Genomic DNA, 25,166 nt, shown 5'->3' on the forward strand with positions numbered 1-25,166 from the left:
AGTGCCTCCCAAACTTTTTGTGCATAATTATATGTCCAAATAATTTCCCCATGCACAAGTTCAAATTTATTTGCCTAGCCAATCTTCCTCAGTGAATTTTCAAAGTTTTTGTCAGACAGAAGGCTTTGTGAAGGAAGTACTAGCTAGGAGTACCCAAATGAGTTGAACTTTTGCACACTCCTTGATGTGCTCATATTAACCCCCTCCACCCATTTGCAGCCCCATCCAATCATCTAGGTGAGCACAGGAGCCAATCTTTGATTTTGGCAATATTTTCAGGTTGTGAAGCAAGTGTATTTTATATTGCTTCGAAAATCCTGGTAAATTATCAGATCATTCTTATACCCATAAAACATCTCTCCACCCAATTTGGTATCATTTCATTGATCCATTTGATCACCAATATTATTCCAAGTTTCTGGTCAGCAGAGATGTTTGTGAAGGAAGTACCAGTTTGGCTTTGCCAAATGGTATGAGACTTTTTGAGCATCTTCATAAGACCAAATGACCCAGCTTTGCCCAATCTTAGCCCAAGTTGACACTCCATGTGAGGGCACCATCATGATCTTCATTTATGACCAGATTATGTGGTTGTTAAGCAACTACATTAAATCTTTATCCAAATATCCTCAAACTTACCAGGATTAAAGTCCTTTACCTCAACCTAGCAAACAGCTCCATTGCTCCCAAAACCCTTCATGTTGATCACCAGTGCTCACCCAAGTTTACTGTAGTAAACTTCAGAGGGTGATTCCCATTTAACCATAGCAGTTTTAACCAAACTACCACCGCAGTTGAAACCACCCTTCAAAGGACTTACCACTAGACAACATCGGCCAGCCATTTGGCTCTTCTTGATGCCAGTCTACGCGGTGACCACCGCTTTGGCATGCAATGGCCGCGTTCCGGATTAGTTTCTTGCTCGGGCCCCTCCCCCTCTCGTCGGCTTCGCGCTCGTGAGTATGTCCAGTGTCTACATCGCGTCATCGTCGTCCTCCTGGAGCCCTCTCCCCTTCTTCAACCCCTCCGTCAGCGCTCGTCGCCGCGTGCCCACGGGCGCATTGTGGCCGACCGAGCTTTAATGGTGGGCGGCCTCTTCCTCTGCCCCTCCCTTAGCCGTCTCTTCCTCGTGAGCTATCCCCTGTGCCTCCCTCATCGCCTTCCTCCGAGCTCATGCGCGCGCACGCGTTCGCGGCACCGGACACGCGTCCACGGCGGTGCCAGCTCGGCCTCCTCATCCCGTGGCTATATAAGCCAACCCCGAGCTCCCTCGACCGCTCCATCAGCCTTGCCTCTCTCCACGGATCCCACCCATGCACTTCCCTGAGCTCAAGACGCCCTCCACGACCACCATTGCCGCCATGGCCGCTGCCCCCTCCGGTCTAAATTCGTCCGAAGCCAAGCCCTCCTCCACCTCTAGCCAGCACCATCGCCTTCCCCACACTCCGGCGAGTCTCCCTGCCCTTCCCCACATCGTCGGAGCCCCTCTAGGGCCATGCCCCTCAACCAGCCGCCGCCTCTATAGTTCCCCATTGTTGCGGCCTACCCTCCTCTCCACCCCTCCCCGGCGTTCGTTTCGCCTCTGAATGGATCCGCCTAGTCGCCCTGAACTCGCCGGTATGCTCCGTGTCGCCGGATACGGCCGGAGCAGCCTGCCCCATTGCCGGTCGCCGGCCTCTGTCCTCCTTTGATGCCGCTTCTCGCCCTCGTTCTGCGCCTCCCCAACGCTTCCTCTGGCTGGTGGCGGATGCGCCGCTTCTCCCCGAGCGCGCCGGTGTGCTGCACGGGAGATAGCCGGAGCCGCACGGGAGCCTCGCCGGAGCGCGCGGCCTCGCCTCTGTTCAGTCCGCGTCGGGGGAAGAAGAAGGAGGCCATGAGGAGAGAGAGAGGTGGGGTGGGACCCGCCTATCAGCGTCCCAGGAGCCGGCACCGTGTTGACCTGTCAACGCTGACATGGCAAGTGGAAGCGTATTTTGGTGAGTACGTTTCCACTGACCGAAAGCGTATTTCTGAAAACCCGTTTTCTGCCTTATCCACTCAGGGACTTGGTTGTGATGTTATTTTTACAAATAGGTCCCTGGTAGTCAAACCCTCATAACTCCGCAACCATAACTCCGTTTAAGGTGAAACCAACGCTCACTTCTTTGTTTCATCGAGACCTTTCTGTTGGTGTCACTTTCATTATGTTTTGGCATACTGAAAATGACCATTATGCCCTTGCCCTTAATCAGCCCCCTCCGAGAGAGAACGATTTTCGGTGACTCTTTCCGCGAGCTTCTCGCACTTTCTCCCGGTGATTTCTTCCACCCCAGGCAAGCCACACCCTCCATTTGCATGGTTTCAATGCAGTGACATGGTTTAATCTATTTTAACTTGTTTAAAATATTGCTTTAGCCACATGACTCTATGCATGGCATTTTCTCGGAGTATTGTTTTCATCTTGTTGTTGCCATGCTATTGTTTGGATTATTAGGAGTTATGTTTGTAGTTGATGAGTATCATGTTGCCATTGGAGTATTAGTGGCTGATATTATGATTGTTTCATGATGATATATGTTAGTATGTTTTGGAGTATTACTTTGGATATCATGCTATCTTTGGATTATTAGTTGTTAGTATGATTATTTTCATGATGCTAGTTGATGTTCTGTTGCTTGGAGTATTATTTTCAGAGATGATGGTTACATGTGGATCTTAGCTGGATAGTCGTATTCTTGTTATTGGAGTAGTAGGATTATTGTTTTGGATTCATCATGATAGTAGCGTTATGCTATCATCGAAGTATTTTGAGATGATGATATTATGCTTGGATTATTTGTTGGATATTACTATGACTTGGATTATAGTTTGATGGTTGACATCGGAGTATCAGTTATCATGGTTATATTTTTGGGGATAAATTCCGTCAGTAAGTTGGTCAGGTGCCGCCGAATCGAACTTTTCCAGTGCAACCACATTTGCCGGTATGGGACGGCCCTAATGCAGTCTATTGTCGTGTCTCTCGCCGGTGCCTCTAACGAGGGAAGGTTATGGGCGCGCGCTACCCTGATCAGGTAGGCGGACATAAGCCTTGTGTGCCCGTTGTTTGAGTTTTTGGATTCGTGTCCCCGTGTGGGACGGGCCACGACGGTGGTCGATGTGTCTTGAGGTAGACACGAGGCCACCCATGACTTGGCCCAGTGGGGAGTGAGTCGGAGTGGCCGGGAGAGTGTCATGGCAATAGATTGGTTTTGTCATAACGTCGTTGGTCCACCCGAATGGGAGTACGAGGCCATGGGTTCTGTGGTGTGGGTACAGTGCGCTACCTCTGCAGAGTATGTGTTTAATCTATCGATAGCCGTGTCCTCGGTCATGGGCATGGGTTCGTACTAGGGTACACCGTTCGATCAACACTCACATGATGGAATGACTTATAGGTGATGGATATGTGGACATTTGGAGCAGTACAGATTGGCCAAGTATTGGTCGGGTTGTGATCGCCGTAAGGATCACGGGCCATTTATTGGTCGGGTTGTGATCGCCGTAAGGATCATGGGCCATTTATTGGTCGGGTTGTGCTCGTCGTAAGGATCACGGGTCATTCATTGGTCGGGTTGTGATCGCCGTAAGGATCACAGTTACAGTTTGGTTTTGATCACGAGGTGATCGAGATGGTATATTGCTTGTCCGGTTTGCCAAGAGAGATATGGTTATGGAGATCGGAGATGGTGATTTATCGGTATTGTAGTAGTTTCATATTATGCTATATCATGGTAGTTGTTAATTTAATTAACCTGCTTAATGCTATGTTGGTGTCTTGCCTTGATGTTTTTGGTTGTTGTGAGCTTGCAAGTACATTCAATGTACTGACCTAGCGTGTCATGCCAGATTGCAGGGGATGCCGTGATTGCTTGATTGCTTGTCGTGGTTTCCGTTCGTGCGAGCTAGATCGTGTCTCAGCTAGAGTCCCTACAGAGTGGAGTTCACCACCTTCGTCGTTGTTCCGCTGCTAGAAGATTTCCGCTGCTACGAGTTGTTCTGCTGCTAGCATAGAGCAAGTGTAATATCGCATGCGTAGTGTCGCTGTGCTGATGTGAACCTTTGTAACATCAGACCTTTGTATTTATTCTTGTAATAAGAGCTGTTTTGTTCTATGTCAAGCAGTGTCGTATTCCAGAGACTTCTCCTTGATCTCTGGGCTGGAATACGGGGCGTTCCGGTTTCTCTGAGCCGGGGTGCCACAGGCGCGTTGAAGAAGAGAGCGGTAGAACCGCCGGAGCAGTACTACCGCTCGCCCTTGCGGTATTACCGCAAGGCATGGCTTGCCTGGGCTGGGAAGGCATGAACGAATAAAAATACATCATTGGCTACTTCCAATGATTTTCGATCTGTGCAAAAATCCGACACGGTACTACCGCGTAGGGCGCGGATGTAAAAAATTACATCCGCCCCTACTTCCGCTCGTGCTGCTGTGCTGGGCCCGAGGCCATGGTACTACCGCGTCCGGGGAGTGGTACTACCGCAAGAGCCTGCGGTACTACCGCGTCCTTGGCCGGTACTACCGTGGGCCTCTGCGGTACTACTACTCCCTTGAGCAGTACTACCGCATGCCACAGTACCACAACACTAGGAGTCCTTCATTTTGCAGAGACACGGATAAACGGTGGTTGCTCCAAAGAGGCAAAGGAAAGGTGGTCCAAAGAAATGGGTGTGTACGTGAAGATTCCACCCAAACCTTTCCAAAGCGGACCCACTCTTAATAGTACGGCTTTCCTATGACTCAAATCCACCGAAAAGAAACGTAGAGAAAAACTCCGTCTTCACTAGACTCCGAGGGGCAACGAATCATCTTGTGTCTAAACATGAGATATCTGAAATGCTCAAAGCACACGATTAGTCCACAAATGCATTATCATCAATCACCAAAACCACATGGGATGAAATATGCCCTTACAATGTCCACCCGACAAATGAACCTATGCTTGATGACCAAATGGATTTGGCGCATTGTCCAGGGGGGGGGTGGCGGTGGCCTCTAGTTGGACCTGATCCGTGCTAACTACTTGATGAACCAGTCATTCTCTTATTGCTCCAATGTCAAAGGCTCCCAGGTTTTGGCAAGCCATCCAGTCTCTCAAACCGATTTTTCGCATGGGGCGGCCATATCGGTTAAACGAGGACCGGATACTTTGTTTTGACTTGACCGTTGGTCTGACAATGGACCCCTCAAGGATCAATTCCCGGCGCCATTTGCCATCCCTGATCATCCGGCCATCTCTTTGTGGCTATGGTAGTGCTAGACACCGGGCGGAACCTGTCCTTTCGGCGGTCCTTTGGCCTTGCCGAAATCGCAGAGTGGCAGGCGTTGACCTCCATACTACAAGGAGTAAACTTGTCTTCGGATCCAGACGTTACTCGTGGGCCTTGAAGCCCTCAGGCGTCTTTTCCATGAAGTCTCTCTACAATAGGTTAGCGGCGGGAGAACTGCATGAGGAAATGAAGGCTCTTTGGAAAGCCAAGTTGCCTCCAAAAATTAAAGTCTTCCTGTCGCAACTAATAAGGGGGAGGGTGCCATCGGGAGACCAAGTGTTGAAGCAGAATGGCCATGGGGTGGCCAATACCCATGGTGCGGAGTTGTGGAGGACCTGAACCACTTTTTTTTCTATTGTGTGTCCGCCCAATTCTTGTGGAGCTGCTTCAGGGAAGTCTGGGGCAATAGCTGGTGCCCAATCACCTTCCCTAACTGGCATCAGTTAGTGTCCGGTTGCTCGGGCCAGGTTTGCAGATTGATGTGGGTGAATTTTGGGACCTTGGCGTGGACTCTTTGATGTGATCGAAATAAACTTATCATCGAGCATATATTTCCATCAAGAGCTACTAATGCAATTTACAAAGTATGTGGCTTCTTGCAGCAATGAAAGCCCCTCTCCAAGCGGCGAGATAAGTTGGCGATCAACAAATTGATAAGGAAGCTCAAGGAGGTGGCGGCTACACTCCTCATGATCCTTTATCCCACTTGGGACCTTGATTCCTTTTGCGGGCATGTTGCGTTGTAGCCCCCAGCTTATATGTACTCTTTTTGTTTTTTCTTGGTGTGTGTCTGGTGAGGCGTGTGTGTGGTGTTTGTGGAAGGACCTCCATTCCGTTGGTTGGGTGCTTGTATGTTTGCGACCGTTGCTTTATCTATAAAGGCTTGTTCGATTGAGGTGGATTTGAAGGGGATTGATGAGGAATTAATCCCCTACAAGCCAAAATCTCCTGCAAATCCCCTTCAATCCACCTGGGGATGGGATTAACCAAACTAAGCTTAAAGCGGGGCGAAAAGACTTTTTCGGCAATACTCTCCTTCGAGTTCATATAGGTAAAGTGATATACGGTCAATGTTCACATACCACCACTCAGAACTACACGACAACATGATCAAATAATAATCTTTACTGCAAATATTTTTTTTAGAAAAGGAGGAAGACCTCCGGCCTCTGCATCTGGGCGATGCATATATCCATTTTATTAATTATTAACACAAAACCTTGCAAAGTCATATAACAATAAGACTAAAGCCACCGTCTAAACAACATCTATCGCTACTCCTATCCAGTTGATAAAGAGGCGCTGATAGTCTGGGCCTAATACCAAACAGACCTTGCAGCCTAACCTAACATCTAAGACCTGAGGTCCCAACCAGGACGCCTGCCGAGTATGGGCACCCACCAGTCCGGTGTGCTCCTCAACCAGGACGCCTGCCGGGTATGAGGCCGTCGCAGCCACCTGCACCAATCCATCTTCAGAGCTGTACTGTTGCATGTACCTTGCCCGGTCTAGCTACCACCGACGCCACCACGACGCCAGACAACGTCGACCTCCTGCGTGAGTCCATCATTGCACATCAGACGCCTAATCTCCAGGGCGCCATGCCATCGAGATCGGACACCATCAATGTGTATGATGAAACACCGCTCCTCCATTTGTCACCTCCAGCCATCACTTACTCCAAAACGATGCCTCCATGAGGGAAAGCGATACTAAGAACGCCATCATCGTATGATCCGGGAGACCCATATCTAGGGTTTCCCCCGGAGCATCCCAAGCCCGATGACGCCAACTGCAACGACGATGCCTCGACAAGGAAACGACATCAAAGATGCCGCCATCGTCCGCCATGACCGTAGTCGGCGTGATTTTCATAGGTAGTTGCGCCACCGGGCGTACACCACCGGCCTCGCTGGTCCCTTCAACCATAGCAAACTCCAAAACGATGCCCTGAAGAGGGACTATGACGCAAAAGCACTGCCATCGCTCGATCCCATCGAGATCTAGGGTTTCCCCCGGAGTTGACCGAGTTGTCAAGGACCAGACAAGGATGGAATCCCGCAGATTCGTCCAGCTACCGACGTGTCGCACTCGCCATCGCATCGATCATGACCCGGAGACCAAGCTCACGCCTGGGCCCAGATCCGGCCGCCGCCGCCAATCTGGTCACGCCGCCACCGTCCCTGGCGACCGTGGCACCCCAGATATTGAAGCCGCCTGCCATGGGGTATGGGATCGCCGGAGCGCCGCCAGCCACCACTGTGACGTCCGGCCGCACGCCACGCTCCAGCCCGGGGGCGCCGGCCCGCGCCAGCTCCTTACGAGCGGGAGGGCACCTAGTCCCCGGCGCCGCCAGCGATGGCAAGGCTTTGCCTGGCCGCGCCCTCAGGCGGCGGCAAGAGAGGAGGAGGACGAGAGGGGGAGTCGGGGGCGACAGATCTGGGGGCCTCCCAGCCGCCGCACAGGGGCGACTCGGGAGGAGGAGGTTAACAACTGGAGTAGTTTCCTCACTTTTCTACCACATCCTCAAGAACACTACATAACTACTCATGGTCATGGAGTATCATGGTAAACATGTTCAAAGGTGTAATGATAAATATGGCAGCGTGAAAGTATAAATCTATCTACAAGCAGTGGTAGTTACCACCACCTTCTTTGGCCTCCACGTGTTCCTCTTCCCCCTCCCTCAAACATGGAATCAAGTCAGCCGGGTAAATGGATACTGTTAACGGGTGCCCATGCAATTAGTAGGCAGAAACTAATTCGGTTTTTATAATAAAATAATCCGGCAAGTTGGTGACAGGCTGTTGCAACCACCTCCTTAATCCCTGCATGTGTACAACATTTTTTCCATCGGATAAGCATACTGTAGATGGTAATTTTTTATCCATATTACATACTTAGTTTTTTAATTATTGGAAATAGGTAGTATGGGAATGTATAACTCTTTTTGGATTCTTCTAATATAGTACGAAATATATTGCCCATTTTAAAACCGCATAGAGTATAGTCATGTATACCTGTAGGCTGTAGTATGGAGTTTTTTTTAGGATCTGTAGTATGGAGTATGAACATGTAATGATTGTAGTATGGAATATGCACTACTAACCTAAAATTGGAGTACGAAGTATAACCATTTGATTATTGGAGTATGGAGTATTAACACCAAGCTGGAGTATGGAGTATTAAAACCCTTTTACGTGTATGTGTCCCAAAAAAGTAGTATCTCGTGTGTATGTTCGTTTTAGAATTATGGTGCGTACAACATACTATACTATAGTATGGAGTATATTTACAAATTTTCACATAGAAGTTTTTCTTCACAAAGAGTATGGGTGTATGTGTATATATATATATTCTTTTCAAAGAAAGAGTATGTAGTATATCTTTTTCATGTAGATATAGTTTTTTTTAGTATGTAGTATGTAGTATGTTGTAGGTAGTAGTATAGAGTATATGTGCATATAAAAAGGGTGTATGTCCTGGAAAAAAAAGAAGAAAAAGAAGTATGTATGGAGTATACATATAGGAGTACCGTGAACGTGATTTACAACAGTGTATCTACATAGACATCTAGCTAATGCATCCGATCAGATCAGTATGAAGTAGTACACGGCACCTAATGGCATGCATGTACATGATGCAGACGTGATGCCATGCATGGATCATCGGAAGATCTCAATGGGAGGTTCCCATGATCTCCGCCACCGTACATCATTAGCGGCGCCATCGTCGTGCGCCGTATGTTGCCCTTGCACCGCTGAACTTGTGGACATGCGGCCATTCGTCGTCGTTGCCGTCGCAACTAAGTAGGGCTGCATCTGCGCGCCTGCAGCAGCCGTACGTTGTTCTCGTCGCGGCTGACATGCCGATAGTCGCCTGTTAGTTTCTGCGCCTCCTAGGTATTGAGACTGTCGGCAAACACTCGAATGCAGGAGCAGCATCAATCCATGCACGCTCAAGACAGGACTCAGCGGAAAAAAGAAATAAAAATCAGTATCATGTATACATACAATTGCTTTTCGATCCAATTTCATACTTGAAACACGTCATTACAGTTGGCAGGGATGGGGAAGGACATGGCCGGAGGCCGGCGCTGGAGAACATTGGAGCCATGTCCCGCCTGATGATTAAACAAAAGCATAATAGGAAATGAATCAGCTTCTCACGTATATGCATGTACTTCAGCAGAACAATGATTGCGTACCTTTTTCCTTTAGCCGTTTTGTTGAATATCCGCTGGACGTAGAGATCTAGTTGGAGAGAGAGATGAGGTTATTTTGATTGCATGCCTCCAGATCCAATCTTAAATATATACAGACGACCAAAACGATCGGCTAGGCCAAGAAAATCGGGGGCTCAGCAAACTAATTAAGTGGGTCCAAATAAATCCACCTTGCCTCCACCCATAACCCGTTAAGATGAGATCGGATCTTGATGCAATCTGATGGCAGCGGGGCAGTGGTAACTACCACTAGGTGGTAGGATGTATTTTTCCTATATATATATATATATATATATATATATATATATAGCAAAAGGGCCTGTGCGTTGCAACGGGTAATAAAATTGCAATGTTCAAATCAATCCATCGAGAACATAAACATCATTTGGTCAAAAAAAGAACATAAATATCTAAATGAATATATAAAATACATATTAAATCAAATCAAATGAAATCGGCGGCTGGGAGCACTTAAGAAATAGTAGTGCTAATATTACACATATAGTAATTGACTACCCACAAGCTTAGAGGCCACAATTTATTCTAAAAGCCTTAGTTTAATTTAGCGATTGAAACATCCATTATCCAATGTGTCAATACAAACATTGATTATATTGCAAGAAACACTGTGTATTACTTTTAAAATCTAGTAGCTTACTCAATCAAATGTTTGGCACTACTTTCCATCAGTTTTCATTAGTCAACAGTATAGCGTACAAACCCAGCATAAAAAAATAATTCAAATATCAAGAAAATCTGCTTCACTCTCTCGGTCTTATACAAACTTCCGAGTAATAGAAGTACACAGTGACACTAATATTATTATATCAGCCAAGGTTTCAAGATTAGACAAAAAAAAGTACCTTGAGTTATTGAAGGCACAAATTATTAGTTTTGGGAATCCTTGGATTGAGAATTATATTTGTGACCCATTGATCATGTGGATGGAATAAGATGGACATGACACACACTGAAGTAATTCTCAGGTAAATTTCGGGTAAAAAATAACTCTTAATCTTCATATAAATTAGATAGAAGGAAATATCATGAAGATGTATGCAGAATCGCAGACATATGTTCTCACTTAGCAAAATAAGCAATGAAATTCAGAGTCAACTTTGGTGTCAGCCCATATTGTAGTATACAGATAAAGTAATTGGTCTCATGTTCTAGTTTTCAGGCTCTGATGGTTTCTGTAATGGTTCTGAAAGTGAACAAGTAATGGTTTTCAGGCTCATATTTCATTGGTTTCTTGTTCACTATAAACCATCAGAAAACCATTAGAAAACCATTAGAGCCAGAAAAATGGTTTCTTGTTCACTATAAACTTGTACAGTTAGCATAACAGAGTATACAGAATCGCAGACATATGTTCTCACTTAACAAAAACATTATGGTGCTTCTGTTATGCTAACTGTACAAGTTTTGTTTTTGTATCAGTACTGTTATTACATCTGTAGCATGTGACATGCTTTCACTATTCTGATGTTGCTCCTATCCTCAATCTTTTTTAGTAAATTTCATTTGTACTAATAAACCCGGCAGTCATAAAAAAACTGAAAGATTGAAAGACACGTATAAAGATGATCTTATAAAACTTGTTAAAAGTTTTCCTCCTGGCATCATTTTCTCTTAACTCGGTAAAATATGTTTCCAGTTGTACACATATGGTGCCAGCAGTGTGAATACTTTAAGACGGAATGATAAAATCACAAGTGCTGCTACATATAATCCTACAAAAAGAATTCAAGACATGTTTGTACTGAATATGTTAAATGCCAATACCAAGAGCATACCAATTTATCAAGAAGGGTGGTGAATTGTGAGCAGAACACACTAGAAAGACAAAACCTTTAAGATGTCCCTTTGAACATGAGATGTGGATAGTTTGTATTTACTGAATAGGTTCTGCTCCTGCCATTTACCTAACAAATTATTCAAGTTCACCAGTTGCATAAAAAAATTAAGTTAAGATGTCAGATGTTAAGTTACTCACAGGGATACAAATGTGCATCTCAAGCTCAAAGGTGCGGCACAGAAGATTTCCTTCACTCATAGTCACACAAGTTTTACAGAATTCATACAAACAATTGGTCGAATGGCAATCTCATTGAACGAGACATTGTCAGACACAATCATAAGCAGAGAACAAACTCACCTACATCTATTTCTCTGAAACAGCAAAGACATCCAAAATCCCGCAACAATTCCACCATATTGCCCAATGCCATGCAACAGCCACCGCCACTACCTGCCCCAGCACAACCAGCAACAAAAGTAGCACATACATACCTGGCCTTTGTCTCTGATTGATGCACAGGATGCACCTAGGCTGTGTCCCGGACCACCACCTCCTCGCTCTTCACCTCTGGTCCACGGACGGCCTCAACGCCAAGGATTTCCCGCTGCTCCGCTCCGTCGTGGCCGCACGCGCGCCTAGCAAGCTGCTTGTGTTCGGACTCTCACCATAGCTCCTCGCGCTCGCCGCGGTCAACTCTGGGCAGGGTGCTGCCACTGCCTTCATCGAAGATGCGGACAGCGCGCGGGGAGTGCTCATTGGGCGTGGCCCCAGCGTCTCGGCGACCGTCTAGCGGGCAAGGTACCCCGACCCGTCCGGAGGCGTGGGCGGTGCTGCGGCGCGCGAGGTCGAGCCCGGTGTGCCGGCGCCTGACAGGGACGGTGCGCAAGTTGGGCTGCCGGCTTGACCTCTTTGCCGCCGGAGGTTCTTGACGTGAGGTGGGATGTGGTCGTCGGCGGCGTGCCGAGTAGGGCAGGTCCCGGGGAGCCGGGGCAGATGGGCTCTATATACACGACGACTGCACTCACGCGCGCTACGGGGGGCGAAGCGGTGAACGTGGCGGTGCACGAGTTGAACCAGACGACGGGAAGATCTGACGTCACAACCAATCTTCTCCACCCAGGGGCGCCATGGCTGCCGGCCGACGAGCGCCTCACCGCAGCTGCTGGCCAACAAGGACAGAGGAGCACGGGTGCTAGGATGGAGACGCACCTAAAGGGGGGGGGGGCTGGGACACCGGAGGTGGAGGAGAGGCCGAGAGGGTCGGAGGCGGAGGGGAGAGCCGGACTGCCGACGAGCTCGCCGACGAGAGCCCAGCCGAAGGTATCCCCCTTCGACCTTCTCTGCCACTGGCTGGATAAGATGAACAAAGGAGCGCGGGTGGAATTCTAATAAATTAAGGGGTCAATTTGTAAAATCAAAACGTTTTTCCAAATACACTTAAATCGGGACCGCGGGTTGATTTCCTGAAAACTGCGGGGCTTTTCTGCAAAACGTGCGACGACGGACGACCAAAAGCAATCGGTGGTTTATTAGTAGGTGAAAATATATATATATATATATATATATATATCTTTACCTACTAATAAACCGGCTATTGCTTCTGGTCGGACGTCGTCGTCCTTTTTGCAAAAAAGTCCCTGTAGTTTTTGGTAATTGAACCCGCAGTCCCTGTTTAAGTGAATCTGAGAAAATGCTTCATTGTTTGCAGAAAACCCCTGCATTTATTAGTTTTCAGCCCGTGATCCTTCCCCAGTTTCCCCTCTGCCCCGACTAAAAAAATCCCCTCTGTGCCAGCCGGCGCCCGACGGCCCGATTCAGCGCCTCCCGCCGGAGACCGCCCGCCGCCGACGAGGGGCACGCCGGTGATCTCCCCCAGCCCGCCTGCCCCTCTTTCATATCCGTTCTACTCCTTCTCTCTCGGCCCCCTCGAGCTCGCCTCGATCCATGGCCTCTCCTTAAACCTAGCTCCGGTCACGGCCACGACCGGCTTCGCAGCTCCCGGCCGCCATCGCCTGCGCCTCCCCCCGTGTCTCCCTCACCTCGCCTGTGCAGCACCGTGGTTGTACATCGCCAGCGCCATCAGCTACAGCCCCGCTCTAATCCACCTGCAAGCCGTGGACAGCGGCCTGGCTGCTTACTCGTCGCTGGCCTACCAGTACCTCCACCAACATCTCATCCATCTAGATCAGGGGCGCTTTAATTTCAGCAGATTTTCTTCTTCTTTGCAACATGGTAATTTTCTGGGATAGAGTCTTGATTTTAATTATTGCAGAATGGCAATCTGCTTTATGTTGGCTTTATCATCTCAGGATAATCCAGATGTTTTCCTATGCCTTGAAGAGTTGTTGATGGATGATATACATAGGCTACCAGGTGGTAGCTCCAATGTTGCAACTGAGGCCAGCAATGGGTGCTTCTCCTGGGATGGCTCACCTGAGATACCAACGTTGAAGGATCTGAATTTTCAAGCTCGGCAAGGCATGCGTGTTGCACTTTGTGGGACGGTCGGCTCTGGAAAATCAAGTTTGATCACTTGAATTCTTGGTATGGAGCCAAAGCTATTAGGAGAGGCCAAGACTTGCGGAACAATGGCATATGTCAGCCACAAGGCATGGATACAGAGCGGCAAAATTCAGGATAACATACTGCTCGGCAAGGAGATGGAGAGTGAGGAGTATGACAGGGTCCTTGAGTGGTATTCGCTAAAGAAATACTTGGAGATCAAAATCATTGGAGAGTGAGGCTGGACTCTTAGTGGCAGGCAGAAACAAAGGATTCAGATAGCCCGAGCATTGTGATGTATGCTGACAACTATTTTGTTCCATGATCCGTTCAACGCAGTTGATGCTCATACAGGATCCTAATTTTCCAAGGTAAAAATACAATCTCTCTTTGTTACTGAACCTTTTTCCTAAAATATTTGTATTTGTTCCGCTTGAAAAAACTAGGACTGATCTTTTGATAATGTTATGTAGAATCTTTGCTGAACTCCCTTGGTGTTAGTTGTTCTTGAACCGAAGAAACGTGCGGTCTGGAATTGACATCATTCAGTTCCTTGATGAAAACAAAGTTGCATGTCCTTTTAGTCTAAACGTAATATTATGCCTTGGAGCATATGATGGGGGTCAAATCGCAGTTATGAACTGCATTGCACGTGCATGAAGGCGAATGATTTTTCTGGATGCCATTGCCATCTGGTAAGTTGAGTTTATCAGTGAGTAATTGGTACAAAGTTCAGATTATCAGTTTATGTTTGTCTTGGCAGATCGATGGTTTCGCTGCGGTCGTTGGGAGAAATATCATCGACGGTAGGGGAAAAGCGGGTAGGCTGAGGCGGGCACCCACACCAAGCGGCCGACCCACGAAGGCGGCCATGCAGCTCCGCCTCGTGCCTCTCTCCCCATCTCTATGTTCGTGTCAAACCCAGCGCAAGGTAGAGGCAGAAGAGGAGGCCGGGAAGAGAAGCTGCAAGGTAGGAGGCTTTTGATCTGAAGGCAACAGTTGGGCGATCTGCTCACAAAGACACACCTCTATTTTGAATTTCAACTTGAAAAGATTGATCAGGTCACGAATGTAGCTTGGCTATGTCTCTCACTGGTGCTGAACAATGTTTTGCTTATTTTCATCTTGGTTGCTGACATTGGTGGTGTTATCTGTCAGAGAAAGTTGTTGAAGTGGAAGAAGGTGAACCTGTAGAAGAGCTGAAAAAAGGACGTGGTAGAGACAAGGAAGCAAAGCCTAAACAGTATAATGATGTGAGTTCAAATTTCCTCTGTTTTCTTCCCTTCTTCATCTATATGATAGCATAGCTGTCTTCTAGATTATGCGAATGTCTTTGGTTGTCATATACTGCGGATGCATTGTAGTTTGATGGTGTCGTCTGTATTAACTGCTCAACAGAGTTTCCTTGAATAATTATACAGATACTGTTCTATCTCTTATTGTTTCATAAAATTCTAATTAACCGCTCAACCTGTGACAGTACTACCTCGCCCAGCCGCGCATCCAAGACGCGGCGCTTGTTGGAAAGCTGGTCAAGTAGGTCCTCGACTGCGAGATTTAGCTGGTTGATCCTGTGCATTAGCCTAATTGTTACAATAAACGGACTTACAACAATGATGCTTTCTATATTGAATTCTTATATTGGACCTCACCATTGCTTAGTTTCCTTTCCTGATGTCAAGACACAAAGAATTTGAGATTCAATTTATCTTTTTTAGTTTTCACACTAGAGTGCTTCATTTATATGTATTACTGTAGACACATGGGAATCCTCAAGGTGTCAGGCTTGTTCTTATTATTGCTCATGCAACCCTAAACTTCAGTTAAATGCCTCCTATCCCCAACACGCCTGTCCCAACTCGCAAAGTACCTAGGACAAAGAGAAGTGTACTATGAAAGGAAATGTGTGCCATTTTTATCAAATGCCTCCTATCCCACCCCCACCCATGTGTTTCTCCTAAGTCATCTGCCCTTCCCATGCTGCCTTTGCCTCCTTTGTGTATCACCAGATCATCATCGATGTTGGCCGCACCCGCACCATTGTCCCATCCACTTCTTCATCCTCCTCTCTACTACTTGCAAGTGTCGCAAGCTACAGACAACAATTTTTACTATGTTCTTGACATTGTAAAAGTCTCACGTTCTGGAACCTACACACTTAAATGTCTGCTAGAGATGTTTATCGCATCATAAACTATGTGTTCTACACATGCCAACGGCATGGAGGGAAGGAAAATAAGCGGCGATATGGATGAGATATCGTGTTGAAATAGAGGACCTGGATCTGCTCCAGGGAGGGGGCCTTAACTAAGGACCTGAGCTATTTTTGTATCTCCCGTTGCAACGCACGGGCATTTTTGCTAGTATATATATATATATATACATACATACATATATATATATATATATATATATATATATATATATATATATATATATGAAACTTAATAACTCGAGCTTTTCATTTCTTCAACTTGCTCTGAAAGTGATGGTTTTCAAAAGAAAATACTACAGCAACTAAGAAGATAGTAGTGGTTACAAGAGCATTGGTTTCTTGTGTAGTACTAACTAGCGGGTAGTGCGCGGCGGCACGCCGCGCCACGTAGATCGATAAGCTATTTAGTTTTTCTAAAAATATTTATTGGGTAAGTCCTCCCAAAACTTGAACGTAGCAACGTAGTTCATACAAGGATAGGGTACATGTAGTTGATACATGCATAGGTGATCAGCAAAGCGTACATCTAGTTGGTACATGCATAGGTGATCTACAACATGTAGTGATAGTGGATGCTGGATGCAGTATTATGAAGCTCTTGTTCTCTTCTTAGACCCCAGCTTGTCTCTACGATGTAGTGGTAGATAGATGAAGCTGGTTCTTTTGCTCTTGTTCTTGATGGTTTGTTTGATGCGTAGACAATGTTAAAGTTGCTACTGGGTGCACGTCCTGGCTCTCAGACGGTTTAGCAAATTATCTTGAAATTGGAGAAAAATCTTTTTGAGGACCCTTGTTCGCCTCACATCCATTTGTCTGACAAATAATTAAGGACAGAGGAAGTATCAAATTTTCTCAAAAGGTTGCCACATCCTAGAAGCAAGTTACACCAGAAAATATATATGCATCAGTATTCCATACCGATTGATTCCCCTCCAGAATGCTCTAGATTATCTCTATGTTCTAAATATTGCAAAGAAAAACCAAAGTACAACAGTACTACAATGTACTCCCTCTGTAAAGTAATACTCCACTTTCTAAATCACTAAAGTAATGATCAGTTCCGCTCCACTATTGTGTTGTTGAGTAAATCCTGAACGTTGTCTTGAGCGCGCCATGATTGTGGTCGTTGATGACTATACCGTGATATGTGCAAAGTTGATGAAGAGTAGCTCGAGCAACCTTTTTCTTCTGAAAGCTATTGATCACAAAATTTGTAATGCCAATTTAACTTCAGAAAGAACATGGAAACATGGATCCTTCTCTCAATCGCAGAAGTTGATGTGCTTGATTACTAAGAGAGTATAGATCTCAAGCCAAGAACAATAAGCATTTAAGCTACTTATAACTTGATTTTCCATGAGAAAGAACATATGTTAAATCATATTTAAAATATTATGCAGTCATGAAAGCATAGAAGCATCAGAATTTTCCACTGAAGACACAATGTCAGTGCACCAAAAAATAGGTCAAGAGAAGTGAAAGGAAAGAAGATCAAGTAAATAAACTTGGAAGGAGATCTACAGGAAGTAATTATTCGCTTAGTTATTTTTAAGAAAGGATAAGAAGGGCATATATAGGGGAGTATGTATTTTGTTTTCTAGAATATGCCCGAGTATGCGTATTATGCATTAAAGGAGAGGGGAAAAGAACCCCAGCGAACAACTCTTTCATGTTTTACAAATAACGTAATTAGAGTTGAATTAACTGAACTGGTACAAATAGGGGAGTATGTACATCAAAACTGCACACATCCACGTTTTACTGATACCGCCATTAGAGCTAAATTAATTGAACTGAATCTGTTCCTTGTATGGGCAAAAATACTAAGCGTTTAACTGAACGACCCCACAGACAGTCAAATGATGCATATAACTGCTGCATGCTATGTGGGAGCGGGAAAAAACACTCCTTAAAGGTAATTTAAGCATCCTTGGTGGAAAAACTGTATTACTATAGTCAGAATCCATATATGAAAACAAAGTAAGTAAAATAAAATGAAATGGAAAACGCTCCGCACAAAATATAGATATGTACGAACTGCTAGGATAGAAAATAAATTAAGGAATGCCTTGGAGAGAGAACTATTTACACATGAAAGAAGTGAGCTATCATGCTGGAAATTCGGATGCATGACTAAACATCCAACCAGGAATAAAAATGAGGTAAGCTGCTAGATCTTGCCTGTTGGTAAATGCCTGGCCATATTTTTATTACAAAAAGTTTCTAAATTCAGATTGGATAGAACAAATAAAGCATTGTTTACCCTTTGCATAACTTACCTGGTGATAGCAAGTACAAATACTCCTACGAAAGCTTCTACACCATCTTATCATGTTAATGCATATATTTTTGTAAGTTACTCAAATATGGACCACGATCTCCTAGAGAACCAAAGACCAATTACGTGGTATAGTAATGTCTAAACAGAGGAAGCTGATGCTAGTTGTCCATGTGCCTGATACGATTTGCACTTGAAAAAAAATCAATTTACACCTGCACGCCAAGAGTTCATGGTTACACAAAATAATCAGAAGAGTTCAGGTTCACTGAAAGTTCAATATAGAATAAAGCATCGTGGATGTGTTATACACACATGTTGAATGCAAGGAATAATAAACCACTAACTGGACCATATCCAATGTTAAATACTTTGCAGAATCTATATTGGTGGAATAGTCTTGCTACTTCTCACTGAAAGTATTGCTGAGGGAGAAAGTACAGTTCAAACCCTGATCTGGACTACATCATCACACATAGGAACGTTGAGGAGAAGATCTTACGGAAGCAATCAATTAAACCGTTCACGTATGAGAAACTTGACACCGATGTCTCTAGGTCATGAGATAAGGCACAGTAATACCACAAAGAAGTAGAAGTAACATGATTATTTGTAATTCTATGAAATAAACATTCCAGTCAAAAACTACAATTACGGATTGCTAAATTTGCATGTGAAATTTCTCCACATTAGAGTACTACCATGGACAATCTTACAATCTCCCCTACTTTGTTTTTACTTTTATCTTTGAAGGGCAGCCCATATGAATATGAGAGAAGATATACCTTTTATGACTGCTAAACATCGTCACCACAATATCTCAATAGTAATAAGTCCTCTTTCGTATGACCGGTATTTCCAAGGCATTCGCTTTCCGTACATCACGAACTCATCAATCTGAAAAAAATAAATAGACAAAGTCAAGTAAATATATACCAGCATAGAAGATAGTCATCCAGATATTCATTTGCTTGGTCAGATATTAATTTGCAAATAAGAAAGAGATCATCCAATTACATAGAAAAAATCATAAAAGATATTCAAGTACACGCCATAAGCATATCGGCATCATGATTGCTAAATCCAGGAACAAAGTGAGCACTTGTAAAAAGGCATCCCTGCACTGAACTAATTGCTCCAGCCACACGTCCACAAAATAGTGCACCCATGGAACAGAAAACATGTAAATACTTCATCCCTTGTGTTGAGCTAATGCCATGTCGGATATACTGCAGGCAGACATGCGAATGCATCAGGTAGCGCACACATGACGCAGCTGCAGCAGGAGCACACAAGCCGCACATGCACGGGACATATCACATGGCCAAGAGTGTGCCGAGGGGCAGCCGGCGTGCACTCGCCGCAAAGCGGAGCAACAGCGAGATTGGGCACCTCCTCAGGTTGGCTTCCGGGGCGAAATGTTGGCATCGCCTGGCTCGAGCCCCTCCTCTTCGTGGAGCTCGACCAGAGGGAGGAAGAGGAGTAGAGAAAAATATAAAGAAGGAATCTAAGCCATCGATGCCTGCTCTGTTCGCTGCTCTCGTGGAGGCGTGCACTTGCGATTGGAAGAGGTGACAAGGAAGGCAAGTAGAAAAACGAACACCACTTAAATTCAGGCAATCGCCGGCCATACGCCCCAAGAAAAGAAAAAAGGACACCCAGCTGCTCACCTGACGCCGGAAAAGATCAAGCCTTCTTCAAGATGGAGACGGTCTGGTCCAGGCAGGGGTCATCGGGAGGAGGAAGTAGCCAAAGAAATCGTCGGCAGGGCGCTGCCCTCCTCCCCGTGGCCCTCGACGGAGCCATGGGGCTCGACACCCTCGAGTCCGAAGCGGCGGCGGTGTCCATGCTTTTTTTTTGCAACCCTGAGGCAGTAGAGGAGAGGTGGTTCAAGGAGCGAGGGTTTCATTTGATCGGGGCGAGGTGGGCCCATAGAGCGGTGGAGGACTTCGCCCGAGTTTTCCAGAGATTATCTCACGCATGGCAGCGGAACACGTGGAGAGTACGTGGCACACCATAATTCAGTCAAACCAGCCACCGACGTACCCCCATCTCACGTGAAAAGCGCTGAGCAAGATAAGAAAAGAGATACACTCCTATCTCACGCGTCATGTAAACAACGGCAGTAAAAAAAAGTCCAAAACACCAGGTAAATTGAACCCTTACGGGCCTAGTATTCTAGTTATGTAATCCGAGAACCACGCTTTCTGATCGAATTCTCAAGCGCACGCACGCACGCATACGCGGTTGCACTGAACACGGGAGTCAGGACACCAAGTTCAGCGCCTGGTTCACCTGCGCTCTCGACGCGAGCGCAGAGGTTCCGTTGTGCTTGAGGAAGCCGGAGTACCAGCGAGCCGAGAGCCTGGCTTGCCGCGGCCGCCTCTCATCGGCGAAGTCGACCCGATACAGTCCGTACCTTGACTGGTACCCCGCCAGGAGCTCGAACAGGTCCATGAATGCCCAGGCGAAGTAGCCTCCCACGTTGGCTCCATTCCTGCACAACAAGAGAGCAGATAACCGATGAACGAAAAAAGAGGGAGCAGATAACCGATCCTGTTGCTGGGGAAATTTTAACATCCGAATTCCATTTGCTTTCGGAGTGCATGAATGAACGGGGAGAGCTGCTTTGTTGTAGTACTACTGTTTTGAAACGAAATGCTGAAGAAACTGCATGTGTTTGGTCTTTGGTCTCGACGCACCTCATCGCCTCTAGTGTGCCCTCCATGTAGCTGCTCAGGTAACCGATCCTGTCGGTGTCATCCAGACTGTCGTCAGCAGATCCCATACCTGAAACAAACTACACGATTAAAGATGCAACTTTGTTTGTTTGTCGGAGAATTGATTCCGGTTGGAAATTCTGCTTGCCATTCTCTTGGACATAGACGGGAAGGTTCCCATAGGTTTCTTTCAGGTACTCCAGTGCAAGTTGCAACCCTTTGGGATCACTTGTAGTGTGTGTTGGGGGGGCCTGCAGACCAGCAAAGGTTATCTTTATAGTTATCATCAAGTTTATGATGTCAATTTCATAAGCGAGTCCTAATCTCTTGATTCAATTCAGAATTCAGAACACATAACCCTGACCCAATGGATGGACAGTGCATGGCCCAAAGAACTGGAGTTAGCAACTTCTTTGCAAAACACATTGATGACATAATTTTTTACCTGACCAGCTGGCGGGTCGGTCCTAGAACCTGCATCACAAAGGAACCACTTGTTAGAACAGTACAGCAAGTCAGCAACTCACGGCTTGGCATTGTTTGCCTGTATATACAGTACATCATTGTGATTCATGACAAGAAAAATGAATCAAATTGCACACACCCACATGTCACACAATTATGAGTGGTTAAGCAACAACCTAGTATCACTATCCAGAAAGCAACTACCTCTTGAATCAATTGACATGTCTGCGGTGTAGTCTCGAACACCTGTATCTAGAGGGCGATCATTCACGTAGACAGAAAAATAGTGATTTATTCCAATAAAATCTAAGGAACCCTTGATAAGTTCAGACTGAACGTTTGTGAAGGGTGGAAGGCGAGAGCCGACATTCTTCTTCATTACTTGTGGGTAGTCCCCAAACACCAATGGCTCTAGTATCCTGCCAGCACCGCACTTAAGATCTCCGCAAATGAATGGATTATGTAGGTTAAGTGCTTCCAGTGATAAAAATGAAGGTAGAAAAATCATACCAGCCATACAAGAAATCTTTACATCTCTGAGTTGCTTCTAGATCCGCGGTGGCATTTGTCAGTGGATAACTCCAGTAGGAGTAGATATTTATGCCAACAATTCCTTTCTGCTTGTGCTGCATCCAAAAGGTTCCTTTTCATTTGTTATGAGCCTGCACCTCGGAAAATTTACATCGTAACAGGGAAGCAACTGTGAATGGAATACTTATTTTAGGGGAAAAAAGCAGGAGTACTGCCACTCCATTAGTGGAATAAGAGTCTATACACACTCCTATTTTGAATGTAACAAGGACAGAACCTAAACAATATAAACCGACAATTCCCCCATGATATACTGCTGTCAAAAAGGAACTAAAATATGGTTATTGTGTATTTGACTGAAAATGGTGCCTCCACTCTAGAGTAAAACTAAGATCACTTAGTGTGGCACTTTGCAAAGAAACTAAGTAGCACAAAAAATATTTTGGGTACAAGACCATTCACTTACTTGATATTTATCTCTGTACAGTCTGAAAACTGATGCATGCGCCATAAGGGTATTATTAGCGGCTATGTATGGTTCGATGCTAGAGTCCCCAGCGGTGCACTTTGTTGCTCCAAATGGATCTGAGCAACGGCCAGGAGGAAATAGAGCATTGCCATAAGAGCCAAGTACACCGATGTTTGCCTCGTCCATAGTTGTCCAGGATGCAACCCTGTTTCCGAACTCCCTGAAGCAAACATCTGCATATGCTGTGAAATCTTCACTGCATTTTGTGGATACAGAAATATGAGTATGCCACAAAGATTATGTCATAAGGATGTCAACGATAATATAAAATTGTCACCAGATTCACCCCAAAAAATTGACGCTGCAATGGAGTTCTTTATTTGGTAGTGAGATATGAACTTACACAATTTTGGGGCTTAACCATCCACCATACTCGTCTTCGAGAACTTGAGGGAGATCTACATGGTGAAGTGTGATGTGTACTTGAATTCCTGGATAAATATCACATACACCAGTGAGTTGAAATGATCAATGCGTTTGGCTTTTATTTGGTATGCTTCTTGATTCTTGAAAGGAACCGACATTTACATTGATTCTGATTATATGAAGTATGAACCTTGACTGCAGTTAAATATTGCAAAGGTCCTAAAGATACAATTACCATGATTCACTAGCTCATCAATGAGGTTATTGTAGTACTCTAGCCCCTTGGGGTTGACAGCTCCGCGTCCACCTGCAAACCGAAAATTTTCAGAAAAAAAGAGATAAATTAGCAAACTAAAGCGGATGTGGTTGGGTAGAGGTTATGAGGAATCATGTACTTGGAATGAGCCTTGACCAGGATATGGAGAACCTATAGGCCTCTAGGCCTGTCTCAGACATGAGCTTGACATCCTCCTGCAAAATCAGATAAGCCTAATTTATTCAAGAACTGCTAAAGCAGAGAAACGGACAAGATTTGGCAAGAACTTGTATTATTTACCATGTATTTGTGGTACCCATCTGCAGCAACATCTCCTGTGCTTTTGTCTGCCATTCTGCCTGCAGGAACAAACCAAACTGCCAAAATTAGCCTAAGTGCAACAAACACTCCAAACTGCAAATTGTTCTAAAACGAGGGCACTCGTATCAAATATCCACTCAACGCATCAGGAAAAACTGACCACATATTGCTCAAGATGCTACTGTATTCTGACGCGTATGGGAAGTATCCAGTCTGACAGAGTGACAGTCATATGGGAAAACCAGAGAGAAATTTCACAAACATGTTAGCAACCAACCTGCGTGAGTGAAAGTGTCCCAGTTGCTTGGGCTCCTGCCATCCTCAGCAACAGCACCCTCATACTATCAAATGCAAAAGAAGAATCAAAATTCATTAACTAAACACGCCAGAACTTTCAGCTCAAACAAGATAGACTGACTGCTTACTTGATATGCCGAGGTCCCAGATCCAAAGACGAACTCCCGTGGGAAATCGCTTCTTGTGAGGCCAAGGTCAGCCGCGGTTGCATCCTGAGCCCAGAGGGACAGCAGGAGGTAGAAGAAGGCAGCGGCACCCATACCCATCTACCTATGCTTGTGCCTTTCTGTCTGTGCATAGTTAGGAGATCTATATCAACCATACTACTTAAATTCCCTCCGTCTCAAAATAAGTGTCTTAACCTTAGTAGTACTTAATAATGTTTCTCTGAAGTCAGACCTCGTGATCCTCGTGGATATGTGCAGCTTCAACGCTGGCACCGTGCGTGCCTGCACGCTTCGATGCAAACATTTATCTGAGATGTACATGCCCTTCATTTTCCATTCCAATAAATGCAGCTGGGGCTTTCTTGATACTGTACTCCACTACATTTAGTTGCCGCGCTGATGTAGGTGTGTCCAACTGCCCCTTCAGCAATTTGGCGGCCAAACACGCCACGGATCTGATGGATAAACACGGAATAGCGACATTCTCAAAAGAAAAACACGGAATAGCGACAGCATCCAATTAAGAAAAGACACGCTCATTTGGGAAGCTAGATGGAATCATGGAAAGTTGGGCTGTGTACCGAGAAGAAACGAGCGGGGCGGATGGTGAGCATCAGCAGTTCAGCACCTGCCCCTCTTCCCCGGGTTAAGTGGTCTCTGACGGAATCTTGGAAACAGTCGGTGGAAGACGAACGGCATCCGTAGATGGAAAGCTGCAGCCGGCTGGGGAACGGAGAGCTTGGCGGCGCCGCCGAGATTGAAGAAGAGCCCACGGTTTAACAGAGGAATCGAGGCCCACAAGTGGAGCGGAGGAAGAAATGCTTAACTTGTGCGGAGGAGAAAAAGGCGATCCGTCGCTAGCTCGGTGGCTTCTGATCTCGCCGCCGGAGGAGAGACGATGAGTCGATGACCCCGCCGGTTGACTGAGAAGACACCGTTGAGCCGTCGAGTGTTTTCGAACGGCTCCGTTTATGTCTGGTGATTTTTTTTTAAAAGACGTCTGGTGATTATATAGCTGGGCCTCCTTAACTAGCTTGACCTAGTTTATGGTTTCTTTCTTGGGCCTGCTACGTGTCCGCCGACTGATCCTTTTAAAAGATCGTCCGGGTCGCGAGCCATCCAATTTGTGTATGCATGAATCGTCAACTCATCTTCCCTAATTTCTTGCAACGATGCTCTTGTTGCAAAATCCCCTTCTCACTTG

The 25,166-nt window shown here is 45.7% G+C and overlaps 1 protein-coding gene, 2 long non-coding RNA genes and 1 pseudogene across 6 annotated transcripts; 2 read left to right on the top strand and 2 right to left on the bottom strand.

The window, feature by feature from the left end:
* Positions 1–8,789: 8,789 nt before the first annotated feature.
* On the bottom strand, positions 8,790–9,782 carry LOC119277354. Its single transcript, XR_005137040.1, has 3 exons — positions 9,497–9,782; positions 9,303–9,412; positions 8,790–9,200 (listed from the first exon to the last, which is right to left on the bottom strand). It is a non-coding gene; the product is annotated as an uncharacterized LOC119277354 (long non-coding RNA).
* A 2,040-nt stretch (positions 9,783–11,822) lies between these two features.
* On the top strand, positions 11,823–12,704 carry LOC119279706 (annotated as a pseudogene).
* Positions 12,705–13,088: 384 nt separating this feature from the next.
* On the top strand, positions 13,089–15,629 carry LOC119281636. 2 transcript variants are annotated; one of them, XR_005138489.1, is made up of 6 exons: positions 13,089–13,547; positions 13,625–14,188; positions 14,291–14,512; positions 14,581–14,787; positions 14,976–15,070; positions 15,298–15,629. It is a non-coding gene; the product is annotated as an uncharacterized LOC119281636 (long non-coding RNA). The 2 variants fall into 2 exon arrangements; XR_005138488.1 differs by having other exon boundaries at positions 13,089–14,188.
* Positions 15,630–16,841: 1,212 nt separating this feature from the next.
* LOC119277355 (beta-glucosidase 2-like) lies at positions 16,842–24,927 on the bottom strand. 3 transcript variants are annotated; one of them, XM_037558634.1, is made up of 17 exons: positions 24,544–24,927; positions 24,195–24,417; positions 23,924–24,085; positions 23,776–23,839; positions 23,478–23,536; positions 23,317–23,392; positions 23,157–23,228; positions 22,899–22,986; positions 22,493–22,751; positions 22,006–22,121; positions 21,700–21,914; positions 21,476–21,504; positions 21,179–21,281; positions 21,013–21,100; positions 20,606–20,807; positions 19,096–19,207; positions 16,842–18,525 (listed from the first exon to the last, which is right to left on the bottom strand). In XM_037558634.1, the coding sequence occupies exons 3-16, from the start codon at positions 24,059–24,061 to the stop codon at positions 19,118–19,120; spliced, it is 1,599 nt and encodes a 532-aa protein (XP_037414531.1). In that variant the 5' UTR covers positions 24,062–24,085; positions 24,195–24,417; positions 24,544–24,927; the 3' UTR covers positions 16,842–18,525; positions 19,096–19,117. The 3 variants fall into 3 exon arrangements, with proteins under 3 accessions (XP_037414531.1, XP_037414530.1, XP_037414532.1); XM_037558633.1 differs by having other exon boundaries at positions 23,478–23,554; XM_037558635.1 differs by lacking the exons at positions 16,842–18,525; positions 19,096–19,207 and having other exon boundaries at positions 20,388–20,807.
* Positions 24,928–25,166: the final 239 nt, after the last annotated feature.

The sequence above is a fragment of the Triticum dicoccoides genome, chromosome 3B (genome assembly GCF_002162155.2).
Source record: "Triticum dicoccoides isolate Atlit2015 ecotype Zavitan chromosome 3B, WEW_v2.0, whole genome shotgun sequence".
Classification (NCBI taxonomy): Eukaryota; Viridiplantae; Streptophyta; class Magnoliopsida; order Poales; family Poaceae; genus Triticum; species Triticum dicoccoides.